The 22149-nt window shown below is 47.0% G+C and overlaps 1 protein-coding gene across 1 annotated transcript in view; it reads right to left on the reverse strand.

The window, feature by feature from the left end:
* LOC138948945 (coiled-coil alpha-helical rod protein 1-like) overlaps positions 1–22149 on the reverse strand; it is a 53492-nt gene that overhangs the window by 30073 nt on the left and 1270 nt on the right. Inside the window, exons 2-9 of the mRNA XM_070320612.1 lie at positions 16069–16198; positions 15461–15500; positions 14345–14590; positions 13817–14004; positions 12948–13083; positions 6890–6997; positions 1090–1142; positions 199–286 (exon numbers count right to left, since the gene is read on the reverse strand). Coding sequence (XP_070176713.1) covers positions 199–286; positions 1090–1142; positions 6890–6997; positions 12948–13083; positions 13817–14004; positions 14345–14590; positions 15461–15500; positions 16069–16198 — 989 coding nt within the window. The remainder of the gene's footprint in view (positions 1–198; positions 287–1089; positions 1143–6889; positions 6998–12947; positions 13084–13816; positions 14005–14344; positions 14591–15460; positions 15501–16068; positions 16199–22149) is intronic.

Below are 22149 nucleotides of genomic sequence, written 5' to 3' on the forward strand. Positions count from 1 at the left end.
TGAAGGTTTGTCAGAGGCAGACTATTTTTTTCTGTTTCTTTCCCATGAAGCTTGCAAAGTGTTTCTAAATCCTAACAGAACAAATAATTGGAAGCCAAGCAAAATTTAAAAAGAACATTACAGACCTAGAATTATGCTTTGCCAGATACACAAAAACTGTTTGGTGATAATTATGTGCATGGAAATGAAGGAGTTCACCTTCTCTTTCCAGTTCTGCAAGTCTTTCCTGCTGACGATCTGAGCGCTCTTCTGCTGCACTAGCATAGCATATACTTTCTGCCGCCATCTGAAAAAGACAGTTAAAAGACAATAGAATAATCTGAAACATTTTGAAATCCCTGCCCTTAGTTTCTTCTCAGTCTTTTAAATTCCTTAATGCATTAATAAACCAACAGCAAAGTAAAGAACCCCTCGTCAAAAATGTCTCTAAATTAAAACAACACAGAACCAAACAATCCAGATCTATTTTTCTGCTTCATCTTTTTTTAAATTGCTTAAAAAAAACACACACACAAAACAACCAATACTAAGACAGTGGTATAGAGAAGGTCAAAGACTACATGCATAACAAAGAACAAGAGAAAAACAAGAGGCGAAGCCATCAAGGCTCACGTAAGAAATCGACAAACAGTAACACAAACTCAATCTTTCCGTCACACATACACACACACACACACACACACACACACACACACACACACACACACACACACACACACAGAAAGAGCATAGGTGAAACTGTGCAAGAAAGCGAGACACTAGATCTAGATCTGTCTGTCTGCATGTAGCCTACTTACAGGGACACGACTGCCAACTAGTCTCGGCCCGCTCAAAATAATAATGACCGAGACTTTCAGTACTTCCTTCGCGTGACGTCTAACCCTCTTACGTCATAATGTGACGTCAATGTAATGTGACGTCTTCAAATGTTAGAGTTTCTACCACAGACATACACACGCACGCACGCACATAGGCACGCACGCACGCACAGACAGACAAAGTTATGATCGCATAGGCTACACTTACGTGAGCCAAAAAACTAACAAAAACCATCAAAACCCTGAACAGGTGAATAAACTAACAACTTACTTTGTAAGTAGTAGCTCTTTCAGTTTATTCTTGTCAATTGTCTCCTCTTTTCCCTGAAATCAAGAAAGAGCACTGAAAATCACTTCAATCAGACTAAGACTGATTTTTAAGCTGGCCATTATGATTCCACGAATGCAAGTTTAAATACAGTGGTACTTGCAAAAAGAGGACACCCTGAGGTCCAGCCAAGTGTCCTTACATTACAGGTGGCCTGTCATGACAGGTATATTTTGGTTCGTCAAGATAATACATAAAAGGGCCATGGTAGGTCCCCTTTGCTGAAAGGTGTACTCTCGTCGGAACGGCCTAACATTTCAGGTACAGTGAAACCCCCTTTTAAGACCTCCAAAAATCTGAGAAAATCAGGTCTTAAAAAGGAGGGAGTCTTAAAATTAAAAATTTTAGTAATAAATTTTCATTTGATTAATATACTTACCCAACTCACATATAGCAATTAACCCTAGTTCAGTGCTGGATACGCTGTACGCGTCCCCTTGGTAACCAAGGGAGACCACTCTAAAAAAGAGAGTGCTCTATCCCATAATGCCAGACTAACTACTAGCCTGACTTCCGTATGCGCGCGCATACGCCGCCATCTTATCATTCCTAAACGAAGCCCAACTCACTCCTTTTTTAGACCCCCATACATCCCACAGCGGGGAGGCGGGAGGGAATAAACGATGTGAGTTGGGTAAGTATATTAATCAAATGAAAATTTATTACTAAAATTTTTAATTAAATTACATATCTTACCCAACTCACATATAGCAGATTGCTATCATAGGAGGAGGGTACTCACCATATCAATCCACAAGAACCTGCCCTGCAGCCACCAAAGAGGGCAAAGCAGAGCTGCCATCCTGACGTATGCCAGCCACCTCCCGGAGATAGAAGTTTATAAAAACGTCTTCCGATCTCCAGTATGCCGACTCCAGAACTTCTGAAAGACGACCTGATCTCAGCACTGCCAACGACGAAGCCCACGCCCTGGCCTCGTGAGTTCTGGCAGCCGTAAGGGGCAACACCATTCTGGTATCCCCTAATTGTCTTTGCCACCAGATATAAGCGTTCCGAATGGTAGACGAAACCCATTTGGTTAGCGTAACTTTCGAAATGTCCTTCCCCCGAGCCGTATTGAGTGATATAAAGAGCAGTTTCTGAGACATAGAGCGAATAGGCTGAGTCCGGGACAGGTAGCTGCTGAGTGCTCGTACAGGGCAGTTAAAAACATCCTCATCTCCCGGGGCCAGGATTGTGCTCAAAGGGGGAATACGGATAAGAGGGGATGGTTGACCTGGTTTTTGGTTCTTAGCCAAGAAATTAGGCCTGAACCTAAGAGAAAAAGAACCGTCTTTCTCCCGGGAGATATCATTTGCCATTCCCGACAACGCGTGCACCTCGCTACCACGTCTAGCCGTAGCGAGTAAGACCAAGAAAAGAGTTTTATGAGTTACATTTGCCAGACTGGCTAAATGGATAGGCTCAAAGTCCTCTGACGCAAGAAAACGTAACACCAAAAAAACATCCCACGCCGGGAGCTTTGTTTTGTCACGAGCCAACTTAAGGGAAGCGCCCTTAATAACGCCGGAGATAACCCCCGACAAGTTAACTTTGTGACCAAGTTGCCTGAGAGTAGAGGCAATTGCCGACCTTCTAACCTTCAACGAAGAGGGAGAACCCCCTTGATCAGCTAGCCACGCCAAGTGATTCGCTAACTGCATAGACCTAGGCGCCAGAGGATTCACATTATTCTCAAGACACCACTTCGACCACGAAGACCAATGCGAAGCGTAAACAGAGTTGGTCGACTCTCTGTGCGCGTTTTGAACCAGCTTCAGAGTAGACACAGAGGCCCCTGCCCTAAGCAGAGAGTCTCTGATAACACCCACCCGTGAAGTTGCAGCATTTGCGGGTTTACGTGATGAATGCCTGACCGAGGCTGCAGAAGTTCGCCCTTCCTTAGAGCGAGCGGGATGGGAGGACGAACGGCCAGACGTACCAGATCCGGATACCAGTGCTGGCTGGGCCAGAGAGGCGCAACCAGCACTAGCGCTGGCCTTTCGAGGTCTGCTTTCCTTATTACCCTGCCCAGAATGCAGAAAGGAGGAAACGCGTAAGCCACCAGGTTTGTCCAGTTCATCTCGAGTGCGTCCACCGCCCAGGCTTGGGGGTCCGGGAACGGAGACACAAAAAGCGGGAGCCTTGCCGAGAACCTTGTCGCAAACAAGTCGATGCACGGCTTGTCCACCTGAACCCAAAGGCGCTCCAAGGCCTGATGCGAGAGGGTCCACTCCGAGTGGAGTATCTTGTCCCCCCTGCTCAGGGCATCCGCCAACACATTGAGCTTGCCCCTCAGGTAAGTTGCTGACAACCGAATGTGATGCGTACTGCACCACATCAGCAAGCGACATGCTCTGTCTGACAGAACCTGCGAGCGCGTCCCCCCCTGGCGATTTATATAAGCCGCAACAGTCGTATTGTCTGTATGCACTCTGACATGACTGCTCGCCAGAGAAGGAAGAAACGCCCTCAGGCCCAAGGCCACAGCCTCCAGCTCCAAGACGTTTATGTGCAAGGACCCTTGACTGACGTCCCACACACCCGCAGCCGTCTGATCCGCCAAATGAGCTCCCCACCCTGTCTGAGACGCATCCGTGAACAGATCGTTCTCCGGAGCCGGGGGAGTGATGGGGACACCCTGGGACACCCAAGGAAGAAGCCAGACACCTGTGGTGCTCCTGAACCAATCTCCCAACTCGACCTGACAACTCCAAGCTTGAGTTGCCTGATCCCACCGAGCCTGCACCGCCGCCTGAAATGGTCTCTTGTGCACTCTTCCCAACGGAACCAGCGAGGCCATAGATTCCATCTGACCCAGGATAGAATACAACTCCCGAGCCGAGGCCACATTCTTTCCGAGTAACTCCCGGATCAGCGACTGAAGTTTGTCCACCCGCTTTTGAGCAGGACGAACTGACCACTCCACTGTGTTGAACTCTATGCCCAGATAAGTGAACCCCTGTGAAGGCTCCAACTCGGACTTCCCCACATTGATTGAGAACCCGAGTTGACTCGCTAGGCTGAGAACCCTGTGCGTGTGTGTGCTGCATAAGGCCTGCTTCTGGTGCAAAATCAGCCAGTCGTCGAGGTACGCCCTGAGGCGCACCCCCTCCTGCCTCACAAGGGCACAGAGCTGACGAACGACCATCGTGAAGATCCAAGGAGAGAGGGACAGACCGAACGGGAGAGCCCGAAACTGGAAAATCCTTTCCCCCCACCGAAACCGCAGCCACTTTCTGTCCGCTGTGTGCATCAGCACGTGAAAGTAAGCGTCCGTGAGATCGATGGACGTGGCCCAATCCCCCGGACGGAGAGCCTCTCTCACCGACGCCGGCGTTTCCATCGTGAATTTTACCACTCTCAGGAACCTGTTCAGACATGAAAGGTCTAGAACCGGCCTCCACGCACCCGATGCTTTGGGCACCACAAAGAGCCTGCCGTAAAATCCCAACGATCCCTGATCGCGAACCTCTTCGATCGCCTCTTTTTGCAGGAGAGCAACAACCTCCCCCTGCACAGCCAACTTGGCCTCGGGATCGTTTGGAAATCTGAAAGGCGGAGGTATCCTGGACAGAGGTGCCTTCTTCTCTGCCCAGAGTAGCCGGAACCCCGAACTGACCACCCCTAAAACCCACTGGCTGGCCACCAAGCGCGACCAGGTAGTGAGGGCCCTGGAGGGGCCGCCCGCCACCACGACGGTGGGGGCTAGCGGGACCGAAAGTTCGGGAGGGCATCATTGGGGGTGGGACACAGAGGCCAACTCCATCAGAGAGCGTCCTGTCTCCTCTAAAGACATCAAAGATGCCTCCGTAAAAGGGACAGGCCTTTCCTTCGAATAGCCATCTTCCCTCAGAGCCGTCAGTTCCGGTGTCACCGGTAGTACCGACATAGGCAAAGAGTAGGAATCAATCAGTCTGACTGGGTTGACCACCAGCTTGAAGTTGCGCATATTAGCCGAACAAGGAACTTGTTGACCAATCTTCGCTAACCACGGTACAGCCGCCTCGGGAGCCTCCCTGTGTTGTGCCAACAACGGAACAGGAGACACCCCCTTAGACCAACCCTTCACCAACACCTTCGACATCTCGAACGCCAGAGAAGGCGATTCGATGAACTTGAAAGAACCCTTCGTATTCTTATCAACACGAAAATCCCCCCAAGCCGAGGGCGGTGGAGCAAGCTGCGACTTGCTCTCCACTACCCCCTCTTCAAAGTACTTCGAAGCCGTTTCAGCTGCAAGCGCCACCGCACTTCCCAGCCTAGACGGCAAACGGACACCGGCATCCTCTCCCAGAACGGAAGTGCCATCGCCCAGACAGTCGTCCTGCACATCTGTACAGTCCGGGAGTTGACTCCCCGCCTGACTGTCATAGTCAAACAGAGACCCATCTCCACTGCCTTCTTCCCCCGAAGGTGGAAGCAGAAGTCTCACAGACTGCCTAACGTCAAATGGCGCGGCAGAAAGCAACGAACCTTCCGTACGCTCTACAGTGTCCTTACCCCCCCCTGACCGGCCGACAGAGCGGCGATGGCCAGGCGGGGTATCAGAACTTTCACCCGTGAGCGCGATGCCCGTGGCTACTTTTGACTGTAGACGCGCTACACTTTCCCCGGAGAACCCAGGTACTCGTGTAGCAAACATACCTTGTGACCGCGAACCACCAGGAGACAGACCACCCGACGAAAGTGGGATAATCTCATCTCCATCCTGAACAGCATGAACATCAGCTGTAGTCACCGTAACAGAAGGGCCCGCCACCATCTTTGCCAAAGATGACGGTCCTGTCACCCCAGAAGGGAGTGAACGCAGTTCAGCCCGAGTAGACGAAATTTCTTCCGCCAGTGAAGAAACCTGTGAACTAAGTGCAAGCAAAAGAGAGGCCACGTCCGCGGCCGCCAGACCAGAAACAGCAGGAGCAGAAACCGCTTTAGCCGGTTTAGCAACATTAGCGACCTTATCCAAAGGCTTCACCGGCAAAATGGCCGCCGGCAAAATGGCGGCAGAAGGCATGTCTAGCAAAACATCAATACATTTTCCTGAGTCAGATTCTAACACCCCCGCGACGGTTTGTTTAGATTCTCTATGCATCTTTTTGGGAGGGGAGGACTCAGCAGCCACCTGCTTAGAACTCTGCCTCTTCTTAACGTTATCAGCCATAGCATTTTTGTCAAAATATTTCAGAAAAAATTTTTCGAAAAAATTTCACAAGTCAAAAATGGCCGAACAACGCCTTTACAACAAGTACAAAACAAAGAACGATCTCACCTCAATACAGTAGCAAGGTAAGACGACGAAAGAATACCAAGGAGAAGAAACCCGGTCCCTCAGACCAAGCAACATCGGCTGAACAACAGCCAGAGCGTACACAAATGCGACCAGCTTGTCTGAGCGCTGAGTATGGAATGATAAGATGGCGGCGTATGCGCGCGCATACGGAAGTCAGGCTAGTAGTTAGTCTGGCATTATGGGATAGAGCACTCTCTTTTTTAGAGTGGTCTCCCTTGGTTACCAAGGGGACGCGTACAGCGTATCCAGCACTGAACTAGGGTTAATTGCTATATGTGAGTTGGGTAAGATATGTAATTTAATGGGGGTTAATTTACAGAAGTTATGAACAAAAAGTCTGAAGAAACAGGGTCTTAAAAGGGAGGGAGTCTTAAAAAGGGGGGTTCCACTGTAACACTGTAGCAAAAATAATACCAAACTGTGCATTCTTGTCTGAGAGGATAACATACGTACCTTTGATAATTCTGCCTCCTGTGTGTTCAGGATTTCCTTCATGGAAGACAGGCGTATCTCCGTCAGCTGAACAGAGGATTGTAATGTTTCCTTCTCAGCTTCAGCAACCTGAAACAAGGACAAATACCATTTGAAAAGAGAGGTCATACGTGTGCAAATGATCTTAGAAACTAAGCAATCTTTCAAACTTCTCTGGCAAACCAAGTAACCAAACTATCCTGAAGCCAACACACCTGATCTCTTGTTGCAACGACTCTTCTCGCTCAAGCACAAATACCATTTAAAAAGAGAGGTCATACGTGTGCAAATGATCTTAGAAACTAAGCAATCTTTCAAACTTAGTCTGTTTTCTGTTTATCATCTTATTTTGATTTGTTTTTTCCTCCTCTTCAAAGACCGCCAGGTCGACTTACTTGTGTGCGATGAGTCACAGAGTGAGTTGGCCCTTTTCCCACTGTTCTGCCCGCTTATACAATAGGTAGGGGATTGTCTCCTGAGATGTACCCTCAGAGTACATTCTTAGGTGTCATAAATTGCGTGAGCTCTCTTTCTCTCTCTCTCTCTCTACCTCTCTCTCTCTCTCTCTCTCTCTCTTTTTCCACTCCCCTCTCACTATGGCGATAGGTTCCCCCCTCAACTACCGTCCCACCGACGCTGCTAGACTGCGCCTGCCACGGCCTCTATACCTCCATCTCAAGGAGCTGGGAATCCTGCAGAGACCACCAACCGTAAGGGGCTGTCGCGCCGGCCGCTCGCAGCGTCTTCGAACCGCACAGCAACTTGCTGCCCTCAACCCTTCTCCTACCTCCACTTCTCTCACGCCCACCACCCCCACCCAATGTACCACTACCCCTCCCCAGCATCCCCCCACCCTTTCTCTGCTTCCTTCTATCCCTCCCTATTCTCCCACCACCCCTCCCCATTCTCTCACCACCCCTAGTCCCCATCCTCCCATCACCCCTCTCCCTCACCTCCCCACCCCTCCCCTTTCTCCCACAACCCCTCCCCAGCACCCACCCACCCAAAATCAGCACCCACCCACTCATTCCAAAAACACCCTACACCTCTGCCTCCTCAACTCCCAGTCAGTAAATCCAGAAGGCAAAGCAGATCTGATAGCAGACTACATTATAGAAAACAAGTTAGACGCCCTGTTCATCACCGAGACGTGGCTGCGACCTGGTGATGACCCCAAGATCAAGCAGCTGACCCCCGCAGGGTACAAGACAGTCTCCTTCCCCCGCCCGGCTGGGCGTGGTGGAGGCATCGCCGTCGTCTACAAGGACCACATGCATGCTGCAGCGTCCTTCTCGGACAGCCTCCCCTTCCCCCACACCACCTTCGAAACTGTGGAGATGACGGTCGCCACCACCACCACCCTCACCTTCCTGTGTATATATCGCCCTCCCCCTAACACCAAGAACAAGCTGAAGGACTCTACTTTCTTCGACGAGTTCTCCCAAGCCCTCGACCACTACAACGTGACGTCCCATAGCGCCATCGTCCTCGGTGACTTTAACATCCACTGGGACTGCCCTGCCAACGCTGACACCAAGCGGGCCCGTGCGCTGTTGGACAGCTACAGTGTGGACCAGGTCGTTCCTTTTCCCTCCCACTCCCGTGGCCACATCCTGGATTGGATTGTCACTCGACCCTCGGACAATCTGGTCTCCAGCCTCGTCGCCAACGACCATCTTGTCTCCGACCACACCGCCATCAACTTCCTCGTCAACATCACCAAGCCAGCACAGAAGCGGAAGATGGTCACACGTCGCAAGCTACGAGACATTGAGACAGATGCTTTTGGAGACGAAGCTGCCCTGCTGCTTGCCCAGCGAGACCCGTCCACTGACCCCGCCCATTTCTTCAGCTTGACTCTGCGCCAGCTCCTCGACAAACACGCCCCGCCATCTCTATGCGCAGTCTCTGAGCGACAGCCGGCTCCCTGGTTCTCTGAGGACATCACAGCCGCCAAGATCGAGAGACGGCGAGCGGAGCGTGCATGGCGACACTCTGGCCTGGAGGTTCATAAGCAGATTCTCAGGGATGCGGTGCGTCGAGTCACGCAAGCCATCACTGCTGCCAAGATCGAGCACTTCAACGACTGCATCGTCAACGCCTCATCATCCAGGGAGCTGTTCTCCATCATGTCCTCTCTCCTGGGCTCCTCCCCCGCTGCCCCCTTACCCACTGCTCACCCACCACAGGATATCCCGGAGTTATTCTCGGAGTTCTTCAAGGACAAGATTGACAAGCTTCGGAAAACACTTGATCAGCAGCCCTTCGTCCCGTCCCCACCCTCCCCTTCCTTCTCCGGCTCCCCCCTCACGTGCTTTCAGCCTGTCACGCAAAACCACGTCAAGCGACTAATCACCAAGACGGCCATCAAGACCTGCGAGCTAGATCCCCTGCCAGGCTTCCTCTTCACCAAGTGTCTGGACAAGCTCCTGCCGTCTATCACAGATATCATCGACATATCCCTGGCCACAGGCGTCGTTCCCGACTGCTTCAAGTCTGCCGTTGTCCGCCCACTCATCAAGAAGCCCGGCCTTGACGTCAACGAGTTGAAGAACTACCGTCCTGTGTCCAACCTGCCCTTCCTCTCCAAGCTTCTGGAGCGTATCATCCTGGAGCAGTTGAGCGCCCACCTGTCTCGGAACTCGCTGATGCCAGTGTACCAGTCAGCGTACCGCCCTCACCACAGCACCGAGACGGCGCTCCTGCGAATCACCACGGACCTCCTGAACGCAACAGATAGCGGTCTCGTCTCTGCCCTTGTGCTGCTGGACCTTTCCGCGGCCTTCGACACGATCGACCACCAGCTACTCGTCGATCGCCTCAGTTCCACGTTCGGCATTCACGACACCGCCCTCTCTTGGTTTAGGAACTACCTCCAGAACCGCTCTCAGACTGTCACCACTGATTCGTTCTCTTCTCAGCCTGTCCCTGTCCGCTTCGGCGTCCCACAAGGATCTGTCCTCGGCCCTGTCCTTTTCACCCTGTACACCCAACCCCTCTCCCTGGTCATCGAACGCCATGGCCTGAACTACAACTCCTTTGCCGATGACACGCAGCTCCAGAACAGCGCCAAGCCGGAGGACGTTGACGATCTCCTTGGATCCATCTCCAGTTGTTTCACTGACATCAAGAACTGGATGACTGAGAACAAGCTGAAGCTGAACAGTGAGAAGACGGAGGCCCTTCTCGTTGGAACACGACAGAAGATTGCTTCCCTCACTGTGACCGACCTCCAGCTGGATGACGCGACTGTTCCATTCTCCCCTGCTGTCAAGAGCCTTGGCGTCTTTCTCGACTCCACTCTCTCCATGCAGACACACATCTCCTTCATCATCAAGACCTGCTTTTTCCACCTACGACGCATCGCCTCCATCCGTCGCTACCTCACCCACGACGCCTGTGTCAAGCTGGTTGTCTCCCTCATCTTCAGTCGTCTGGACTACTGCAACTCCCTTCTGGCTGGCCTCCCCGCCTCATCCATTCATGGCCTACAACGAGTCCAGAACGCCGCTGCCAGGCTGACGTTGAGGAAGACGAAGCGAGACCACATCACCCCCCTACTTCGCTCCTTGCACTGGCTCCCTGTCAACACCCGAATCTCCTACAAACTGTCCACTCTGGTCTACAAGTGTCTCAACGACTCTGCTCCCGAGTACCTTCAATCCTCCCTGGACCTGTACACCCAGCCCTCCGACCGTCCCCTTCGTTCTGCTGCTGACCCTCTCCGCCTCCACATCCCTCGCTCGAAACTCGCATCTGCTGGTCAGCGTGCATTTCCCTCCGCGGGCCCCTCCGTCTGGAACTCCCTGCCGCTTGAGCTTCGCCAGAGCCCCTCTCTTGACGCGTTCAAGAGTAGGTTGAAGACTCAGTTCTTCCCGTAGCTGGCTGCGACTTTCATGCTCGACGTGATGTGCTGTGCCCCAAAAGACATTCTTGTGCTGTGCTCTGTGAGAGGTGTTTTCTTTGTGCTTAATATTATTTTGTTTGACCTAGCTATTGATGTGTACATTGTTGTTAAACAGTTGTTTGTTTACCAGGGTTTGCTAGTGTGTGATAGGGTTCGTGTCCGTCTGAAGATGTTAGTTTCTTTGTTAGTCCTGTGTTGACAACTCTTCGACAAGCGCTTAGAACTGTACCCACGGAATACGCGCTATATAAGCTTCATATTGATTGATTGATTGATTGATTGATTGTATGTAACTTACCTTTTGTCTAAATAACAAAGTGACTGTGGTGAGATGTGAAATCTAAATATCAAAGTGACTGTGGTGAGATGTGAAATCTAAATAACAAAGTGACTGTGGTGAGATGTGAAATCTAAATAACAAAGTGACTGTGGTGAGATGTGAAATCTAAATAACAAAGTGACTGTGGTGAGATGTGAAATCTAAATAACAAAGTGACTGTGGTGAGATGTGAAATCTAAATAACAAAGTGACTGTGGTGAGATGTGAAATCTAAATAACAAAGTGACTGTGGTGAGATGTGAAATCTAAATAACAAAGTGACTGTGGTGAGATGTGAAATCTAAATAACAAAGTGACTGTGGTGAGATGTGAAATCTAAATAACAAAGTGACTGTGGTGAGATGTGAAATCTAAATAACAAAGTGACTGTGGTGAGATGTGAAATCTAAATAACAAAGTGACTGTGGTGAGATGTGAAATCTAAATAACAAAGTGACTGTGGTGAGATGTGAAATCTAAATAACAAAGTGACTGTGGTGAGATGTGAAATCTAAATAACAAAGTGACTGTGGTGAGATGTGAAATCTAAATAACAAAGTGACTGTGGTGAGATGTGAAATCTAAATAACAAAGTGACTGTGGTGAGATGTGAAATCTAAATAACAAAGTGACTGTGGTGAGATGTGAAATCTAAATAACAAAGTGACTGTGGTGAGATGTGAAATCTAAATAACAAAGTGACTGTGGTGAGATGTGAAATCTAAATAACAAAGTGACTGTGGTGAGATGTGAAATCTAAATATCAAAGTGACTGTTGTGAGATGTTACAACCACTACTCTCCCCTTTATTTTCTTTCCATGGCCAGAGTTCCTTCCCTTTAGTGTTTCCCTCCATCTTCTTTTCCAACCTTGTCCTTGTTCGCTCCGTCAGTGTTGCTTTTGCTTTTTGTTGTTTTGTCTGTTGCCTGAAGAAGCTTAGACTATAAGCGAACATTCTTATAATTGTGCTGTCCTTGTATCGGTGAGTACACAATTCTTTTGTTTTTCAACTTTACCTTTTGTCATTTCCTTTAATTTACTTTATCATCTCATTGCTGGGAAATGTGGGGCGCTTCCTCCCAGTGGAAAGCGAGCAGCAACAAGAGTCACGCTACCCAGGTGTGTGCGTGTTTTGGTGTAACCAGCCACCGAACCTATGGTAGAATGACCAAAGGTCTATTACATGCCCCTGTGGCGACATGGGAGTGGGACATGAATACTGTTTCTGAGTCTACACATAAAGCTGACCTGTGTCGGTCCCGGACTGGACTGAACCCATGATCCTAGGATCACAAGTACAGCGCTCTACCAACTGAGCTACCCGTGTTCCATGAACTAACCTTTCTTGGTTTTTTTAGAAGCAATCTTTCACTTTCTTGTTATAACAGATTTGTAAAGAAGCAGATGAAAACTATTGTGGTCACTTTTACTTGACTTTCTGTATCAACTATCCGAAGAGCACATTAGAATGGAAACTACTCGGCAGGCAGAGGCACACATTTTGAGCAAGTGATTCCATTAATCGCTATCATCTGTTTTGATTGCACAGACACCCAGTGTGTGTGTGTGTGTGTGTGTGTGTGTGTGTGTGTGTGTGTGCATGTGGTGTGTGTTTGTGTGTATGTGTGTGTGTTTGTGTGTGTGTGTGTGTGTGTGTGTGTGTGTGTGTGTCTGTGTCTGTGTGTGCATGTGTGTTTTCCTATTTTTCCCATCCTCTCCTCTCTCTAAAAAGCCCAGATGATACATCTGTTGTCATTGCTTTTGTTTGGTCAGCACAGTAAAATAAGAAAACACAGCCAGATTCTAAAGTTCACCTTCAGTTTGTTGGTGAGTGTTTCACACTGCTGTATCCACACTTGGTGTGGCTGGTGTTTCTGCTCGCTCTCTGTGATGTAAGTACGCAGCTGTTGTACCTGCTCTGCCTGACTCCGAAGCACTGCATCCTTCTCTCTGAACAAAAACCATCCCAGAACACACATTGAAACGCTGACTAGGAAAAAAGCAGGGGCTGCGTTAATTAGAATATTCCAGTTACTTACGGTAAAAAAAATCATAATACACTGGAAACAAAATTGGTAGCCAGTGATGCATACTGGTTTTATACTTGTTTTGATTGTTTCTTTCCCTCACAGTCACTGTTTCTGAAACTGTTTGACCGAATGGCGTTAACAAAATGAAAGGTTTCTGTCAGAGCCAGGATTTGTAAATGAAACATACACGCTTTTTGAGGTTCGTAAAGGAGGTTCTCTTGCACACCAAGTAAACAAACTATCCTTCTTCTTCTTCTTCTTCTGCGTTCGTGGGCTGAAACTCCCACGTACACTCGTGTTTTTTGCACGAGTGGAATTGTACGTGTATGACTGTTTTTTACCCCGCCATTTAGGCAGCCATACGCCGTTTTCGGAGGAAGCACGCTGGGTATTTTCGTGTTTCTATAACCCACAGAACTCTGACATGGATTACAGGATCTTTTTCGTGCGCACTTGGTCTTGTGCTTGCGTGTACACACAGGGGGTGTTCGGACACCGAGGAGAGTCTGCACACAAAGTTGACTCTGAGAAATAAATCTCTCGCCGAACGTGGGGACGAACTCACGCTGACAGCGGCCAACTGGATACAAATCCAGCGCGCTACCGACTGAGCTACATCCCCGCCCCAACAAACTATCCTAAACCCAACACACCTGATCTCTTGGTGCAACGACTCTTCTCGCTCTCTGGCCTCTTTCTTTGCTGTCCGTAGTTCTTCTGTTAGGTCAGTCAGGTGGGAGGTCAGCTGACCTTTGGAGTGGTCTAGGTCAGTGGACAGGTGTTGCAGTCTGGCCTGCAGGTCCGAGACCTCCCCCTTGTGTTCTCTACTCAGACGCGAGATCTGGAGGAAACAGAGTATTGTACACAAGAAACAAAATTATCAACAAAATACCAGTGACAGATATTATGAGTGTTCCCCCCCAGACTCAGAGAGCAATACGTCGGACTTGGATTGAAAATATGTATAAGTTTTAAATTCAATGTCCTTGGCTACGAAAACAATGTTCATTCAGAAGACCACATACATGTCTAAACTATCGGACGATAGAGTGTCCAGGAGTCAGAACAGTTTGTCAGATCAAAAAAGTATGTGTCAGAGTGCGAAGATCAAGGCCTGAGGTATGCCTACAATCACAAAACTGAAAACAAACAGAAATAGTGCGCTACTACTTTCTCATCACCTCTTCTTCATGCTCTTCCTCCCTCCGCTGTAGACTGTCGCTCAGAGCTGACACAGTGTCTTCTCTTTCGCGCTCCACGTCAGCCAAGCGATGCTCAAAGTCGTCACGCATGGTTTGCCCTTCGTGTTCGAGACGCTGCACCTGAGACCTCAGTTTGCTCAGTTCCTCCGCCTGTCTGCTGATCAGCTCATCTGCGTAACGCCTTTCGTCCATTGGAAGACTGCGGTGAGACACGCCTGGATGATCCTGAAAAAGTTTTCTCTATAAGCAAACTTGTATTAACTGTATAAAAACACAGCTTAGCATTTTTGTAAAATGGAGGGAGAAAACATTAAAAAAAATCAGCCTGTGATGAAAGATTGCCTTGAAGATCTTGTCACCACAAGAAACTTCAGGATGCCGGAAAGCACTCTTCATTTTGTAAAAATATATTTGCCCGACTTAATTTAATTTCCCTCATAACATTCGTTAACTCAAAGGCCTCTCTGTTTTATAACTATAAGTTTCCAATCAATATAATCCTGAACATCAGAGTTTAGCCTGGAAGAAAAAGACAATTTGTCCCCCTCAACCAAATTCTGATGGGACATTACATAGTCGAAGGCAAAACACACAAAGCAGGCTAGGCGGTCCGAAAATGCTTTTGTCGAAAGATGCAAAATAGTGCTATGTAGTGCCATATGATATGAGAATTTGCCAGTGTATCCGGTTAGTGTGTGTGTGTGTTTGTCTGTGTTTTGTTCGATATCGCTTCTGTTGACAGTTTTTACAGAGGTAATTGCGCAAGCACAGATAGTTCGCAGAATTGGTTGAATACTAATGAATTACATTTTAAAAGCAAATCACATTGCATTTTACAAACTCGAAAGTTGCTCGGCTTGGCGCGCATTTTTGCCTAGCTCATTCCGAACATTGTACTCCCGTGAAAAGTGTGCATGGGGTGGCGCAGTGGTACGTAATCTCAGTGCGCCCTTTGACGCACTGAAGGCAATTCCAATGGGACATTTTGAGATGTTATGCGCCAATGGCGCAAGGCGCATTAGTAAATGAAACTCTGGAACATACACTGGAACCAAGATGATTCATTTCTCTAATTCAATAATTATTTATGCTTACACTTTGCGAGTCTGACATGCTGTATCCATGAAGTTTCTCTCTGCAAAAAAAGAAATTAAATATGAAATGGTGAATCAAAAGCTTCAAATTCAAGACTCTTTTACAAGAAAGCAAAGTTCAACACACTAATAATGCAGGCACATACCAAAAAATTTTTTCCCCCAGAGAATTTATTTAAATCAAGCCCACTCACAAGTTACAGATACTGTCACATGCTTGGATGACAGACCCCTCCCCCCCCCCCCCCAATGCCTTCTTCAAAAGATTAATGGACTGCAAACTGAAAAGAAGTTTTTGCTTTTTAAAGTGAAAAGCATCTGTACAGACTAACACAGAGTTACAATGATAACTTCATTCATTTGCAACAACACCTGCACAAAAAACTGTGAGCCGTGCCCTCCCCCATGTGTCCCTGTGGAGACGCAGAACAAGATGCAGCCCACATCCTGCAGGGATCTCCAACCCCTGAGGAGAGAGATCTGGACCAGGCCGACGACCCTCCACAAGAAGCTGCATAGACCCGTGGAAGCTCTACTTAAGACCACCAGCTTCATATCCAGAGCTGGACTCCAAGAAGACTTCATTCATTAAAAGTACAGTTCACAAACCTGAGTCTGTGATTCTCCAGCTTCAAGGCAACAACGTCACCAGCGTCTCTCCTCCCCTCAGACCATGCTCCTGCCGCACTTCTGGGTTTCTCAAACTCTGAAGGTGGTATCAGTTTTACCACTTCTTGGGCTGGTGATGAAAAATTAGACAAAGTTACATTTATACCTGTGGCGAAGAACCGTCAGTCTACAGTTTTACCTTGTAAACTGAGGAAGGCTTCTAATACTTCATAGTCCAACCTGCCCTGGTTACAAGTACAACCTTTTGATAACAACCGACTACCCATTACGACGACCCCAACGGATCCAAAATGAAGTTCTTTCCGATACTATAATTCCCCTTTCTATTATGACCCCCGTTCCATGAGGACCACGTTTAGTTGGTCCTTTGGTAGGATGTGATATTCAGCTTCAACTATAACATATTATCATTTATATTTATACTATTAGGCTGGGCAAAAGTGAAATTTTATGAGCTAACTATTATAAGTAAGATACTAAGAATACATCAGGAACTGAAAAGATGAACAAGTTGGGAACATATTGTTGAAACTAATGAAAGTTTCTATGAATCTTGCATGATGATGTCAAGGGAGAAGGCACCTGTGGCCTCAGTAGGAACTAGGATGGCCATTACTACTAGTACTACACCAGTGTATATTCAAGGCTATACTGAGCTTGCGCAGCCGTGCAATTGTTGGCTTGGGTGTGTTCATTTAGATTGTGTTTTGTTGACATGTTTGATTGAAGTCATAACTTACAATCAATCAATCAATCAATATGAGGCTTATATCGCGCGTATTCCGTGGGTACAGTTCTAAGCGCAGGGATTTTTTTTTTTTTTAATTTTTATTTTACGCAATTTATATCGCGCACATATTCAAGGCGCAGGGATTTATTTATGCCGTGTGAGATGGAATTTTTTTAAACAATACATCACGCACACATCGGCCAGCAGATCGCAGCCATTTCGGCGCATATCCTACTTTTCACGGCCTATTATTCCAAGTCACACGGGTATTTTGGTGGACATTTTTATCTATGCCTATACAATTTTGCCAGGAAAGACCCTTTTGTCAATTGTGGGATCTTTAACGTGCACACCCAAATGTAGTGTACACGAAGGGACCTCGATTTTTCGTCTCATCCGAAAGACAAGCACTTGAACCCACCACCTAGGTTAGGAAAGGGGGGAGAAAATTGCTAACGCCCTGACCCAGGGTCGAACTCGCAACCTCTCGCTTCCGAGCGCAAGTGCGTTACCACTCGGCCACCCAGTCCCACTTACACCTGCAACTTCCACCGTTCATGGCATTGTTTTCAAGTTTGTGTGAGGATTTACGAAGGAGTGGAAGTACAGCAGTCCCTCTCATGAACGGACACCCTTGGGCCATAGTAAACCTGTCCGTACATTGAAGGTGGCCGGTCACGGAGGGGTGACCATACCACCCCCTCCCCCATACTCACACAGAGACACACACACAACATGTTTGAGTCTATGCTAACCACTTCTTGTGGCTAATAAAAATGATAACATCCAACTCCTAATATTTTGTTAAACGTTCTGCAAAAAATGATTTGTATGAATGGTGTTGAAAAGAAGAGATAATTAAATCCTGAAGGCAGTGAACGCACTGACATCATACGAAAGCAGCCACACAAACACAGCACAGAGGCAGGTGTGCAGATGCTTTGTGAGAATAAGCGTTGAAAACCAGTTTAAATAAAAACCAGCAGATAGAGCCGCATGTCATAATCATTCTTCTTGTCTGGCTTTATTGACTGCATGCCGATCTTGTGGCAGTGACTTTTCACTCTTCAGTCGGAAATACACTGTACACAACACCGCTCTCACTCTTCCTCACTGCCTACCCTAAGCCGTGACAACTGATCCTTGGAAATTGTTTGGAAGAGTACACCTCTCTATTTCTCTCCAATGCTCTTCCTGCTGACATGCAGTGACACCGGACACCCCACTGAGTTTAGCCAGCTCCCCCCAGCCATGTACTGTTTGGTGCTGTGGCCAGAGAGGTGTCACCGGCTTGTTTGTTTGTTTGTTTAACGTCCAGCCGACCACGAAGGGCCATATCAGGGCGGTGCTGCTTTGACATATAACGTGCGCCACACACAAGACAGAAGTCGCAGCACAGGCTTCATGTCTCACCCAGTCACATTATTCTGACACCAGACCAACCAGTCCTAGCACTAACCCCATAATGCCAGACGCCAGGCGGAGCAGCCACTAGATTGCCAATTTTAAAGTCTTAGGTATGACCCGGCCGGGGTTCGAACCCACGACCTCCCGATCACGGGGCGGACGCCTTACCACTAGGCCAACCGTGCCGGTCTGTCACCGGCTAATTGAGGCCAGCTGCACTGTTCACTCAGAGCAAAACCAGTTGACTGTGTCTAACTTTTGACAAAGCAACACAACTGAAGGATTCATAGATTAGGTAACCGACTCACTGGTCAAGGCTGCGAGGAAACAAGAGTATCTTGTCAATGAAAGAGGTTACACATAGACACGCGATGCTGAGAACTGTGGCCGATTTTTCACTCTCTTTCTCGGAGGGCCTTCATCGACTGTGGCTTCTGTTGCTTACGTCGAACAGACAAGAATAAAGAGCATAGTACAGTTTCATGTTGGCATCTTCGCATTTGAAAGCAAGAAAGTGCGTGTACTCCAATCCTGACCCAAACTAACCCCCTCCTGATGGGTACACGTGCACCCAAGTTAACAGAGACTGTCATCACGCCTTTGCAGCTGTGACCTTTGTACCAAGAGCCGGACTGCTCTGTTATCGATTTTGGTGTGGTGAAAATTTGACGATGGTCTGTCCATACTTTGCAGGTATGACCTGCTGTTGGGATCAAAAATTAGTGTCCGTGTCCACGTTTTGCAGGTGTCCGTTTAAGGGGGTACAAATATAGAAGGAAAACACTCCGTGCCGAGCAAATGTGTCCGTACATGTCAGGTGGCCGCTCACGCTGGGGGCCGTACATTGCAGGGACTGCTGTAATACTAATAGACCTTGTCGCTATCTCACAAAGGAATTGAACTCTAATGCACGAAAACACTGAAAACATGTGAGCATCATTGCTATTTTCGTTTGTGATTTGAACATGGTTTTCGACAGAAAAAAAGAGAATCTTTTGTTTTATCACTGATGAAAGTTATTCATTTACATGTGCGAGCGTGTATGTCTCCCAGTATTAGCGTTAACCGGTAATTACCGGTATTTTACCAGTGCAATGAGAAAATACCGGAACAAAAATGGCTGCCGGTATGACCTGCCGGTTGATTTTTGAACTATCGGGTTTTTTTGCTGGTAAAACAACAAAACCAGTAGTCTGAGTTGGACTCTTACTGGTTCCAATGACCAGCTTACCTTTTTTTCAGGACTGCTTGCATCATGAAAGTTTGCGTACGGTTTGAACAAATACTAGCGCCATCACTGGTCTCCATGTGAGTATGACGTCATCAATACTGTCTTGTGCTTTAGAGTAACAGTACTAACACTAACAAGATTTACCTCCCTTGCATTAAAATCGATGCATCGACTTCGTCAAAAATCCGCCTCTCAACACAAAAATAAGGGTGCAAATAGCTTGAATCGGGCATGACTAATTCAGTAATTGATTTCGAATTGACATGTCAAAAACTTCAATTTGAAGTTAGACTTAGTCAGTTAGTGACTCACTTAGTGATTTTAAATAGGATTTTCAGGGTTTTCGGGAGTCAAGTAGTACCCGTATTTACTAGCCCTGCAGGTTGTTTTACTTAACCCTGGCAATCGTGCAGGGAAATTGACCATCACTGGTCTTATTCTGTGAATGAAATTGGATTTTAGTTCATTCATGGTAAAATTTGAAAAGCATAACCAGTATTCTACTAGTGTGTCATCAGCTTTTTGAGTGGTTATTCGTTGAACTGAGACATTTTTGGCTCACGTAAGTGTAGCCTATGCGATCGTAACTTTGTCTGTCTGTGCGTGCGTGCGTGCGTGCGTGCGTCTGTGCGTGTGTATGTCTGTGGTAGAAACTCTAACATTTGAAGACGTCACATTACATTGACGTCACATTATGACGTAAGAGGGTTAGACGTCACGCGAAGGAAGTACTGACAGTCTCGGTCATTATTATTTTGAGCGCGCCGAGACTAGTTGGCAGTCGTGTCCTTGTAAGTAGGCTACATGCAGACAGACAGATCTAGATCTAGTGTCTCGCTTTCCAGTGCACAGTTTCACCTATGCTCTTTCTGTGTGTGTGTGTGTGTGTGTGTGTGTGTGTGTGTGTGTGTGTGTGTGTGTGTGTGTGTGTGTGTGTGTGTGTGTGTGTGTGTGTGTGTGTGTGTGTGTGTGTGTGTGTGTGTGACGGAGTGATTGAGTTTGTGTTACTGTTTGTCGATTTCTTACGTGAGCCTTGATGGCTTCGCCTCTTGTTTTTCTTTAGTTTAAGTTTAAAGGTGGTCGTCTACATTTTTGCTTTTTTTCAATAATCTTATGGATAGATTTCGCTAAAAAGTTATGTCAGATGATGAATGAACCATGGAAAAAAAAGTTATAGAAAAAAAAATATATGTAAAAAAAGATTTTATTTTTGGGTAGCGTGACTCACGCTTCCAATATTTTGTTTTCTGTTTGCTGAGAACATGTGCTTTGCCTAAAAATACTGACCAATCAAATTCATGTCACTATGCTTATCGCCACGCCCAAACAAGTGCAGCAACAGTTTGACACTGGAGCCCTGTCCACGCTTTTTTTTAAACGCACGAAATGCACGGGATTTGAGAGGAGTTTTGCGCTTGGCATTTTCCAAATAAGGATATCCTACTATGACTCTATGAGTACTACGCTGGAATACTACAATGAATTTTCAAACGGCTACACTGGCTTCGTCTTTCCTGATCGAAAGGGGGTGTATTGTTGATATTTGTAGATAATAGACTCTGCATTTTAATGGTCAAATGGCGATTTCGGTATAAAAATGTAGACAAGGACCTTTAAGAAGCCTGTTGCTTGTATTTTTGCCTTTTCATCGCATGGCTTCCAATTAGTTCTAGTCGTCCATTATCCAAGCGGAGCGCGGGCGGAGCCCGCGCGTAGCGAGGTAGTTTTTTTTTTCATCTCCCAGCACTGAAAATTTTTTTGCCAAGTGGTGTCTGTCTGGACATTGTTCTAGAATTCATCTTTTAGCACAATATTAGCGACACTGTTTGGACAATTCTATTAAAATTAGGCGTACAAACTGATTTTGTTTCGGGGAATCCTCTCAGAGGATCAGAATTTTCATATAATATCATCGGAAGCTGTTACAACGGGAAAATGTGAAACTTTTGTCACTTTTTAACATGGAATTTCATCTTTGAGCGTTTCAAGCGGACTTTAATAAAATAGTTATTTGCGAATTAAGCAGCGGAAGACACTCACCGGTTCAACATGTGTATGGTCATTAAACCTCAAAACATTTCAGTAAGTGGTTTAGACAAACACCTCGGACATGTGAGGGTGACTGGTTTGTAGCTGAAGAGTTTTTTTCTAAAGTGTGTTCTAAATACAAATGACGTACTGGTAATGATGTAATGAGTTGTTCTAATCTTGTTCTTGGAACTCTTGCTGTTCCAAGCTTGTTCTTAGCAAGTCTTGGTGACGAGAACAAAGACTATCAATGAAATCTTTAGAAATAACCTCTGACAACGACGACGATAACAACAACAACAACAAATGACATCGACGACGATGACAACAACAACAACAACAACAACAACAAAAACAACAACACGAGAACAACAACAATCACGACAACGAACATGACAACAACAACACCAACAACTACGACGACAACTACAACGACTGGGTTATGATGACATCACCAATGATTTAAAGGCCGTTAAAAAATTGTTAAATCCTATTTCTTCACTGATTCTTATGAAATTTTAAAGGTAGGTTTGTTGTCCCCAACTTATTTTCACTCCATACTTTTCCAGAAGAAAAACATAATTTTGGCAGTTAAAAACCGTTAAATTTCAATTCTTCACCGATATTTATGAAATTTTGTGGGTAGGTTCGTTGTCCCCAACTG

Source organism: Littorina saxatilis, linkage group LG15 (assembly GCF_037325665.1).
Source record: "Littorina saxatilis isolate snail1 linkage group LG15, US_GU_Lsax_2.0, whole genome shotgun sequence".
In the NCBI taxonomy this organism is placed as follows: Eukaryota; Metazoa; Mollusca; class Gastropoda; order Littorinimorpha; family Littorinidae; genus Littorina; species Littorina saxatilis.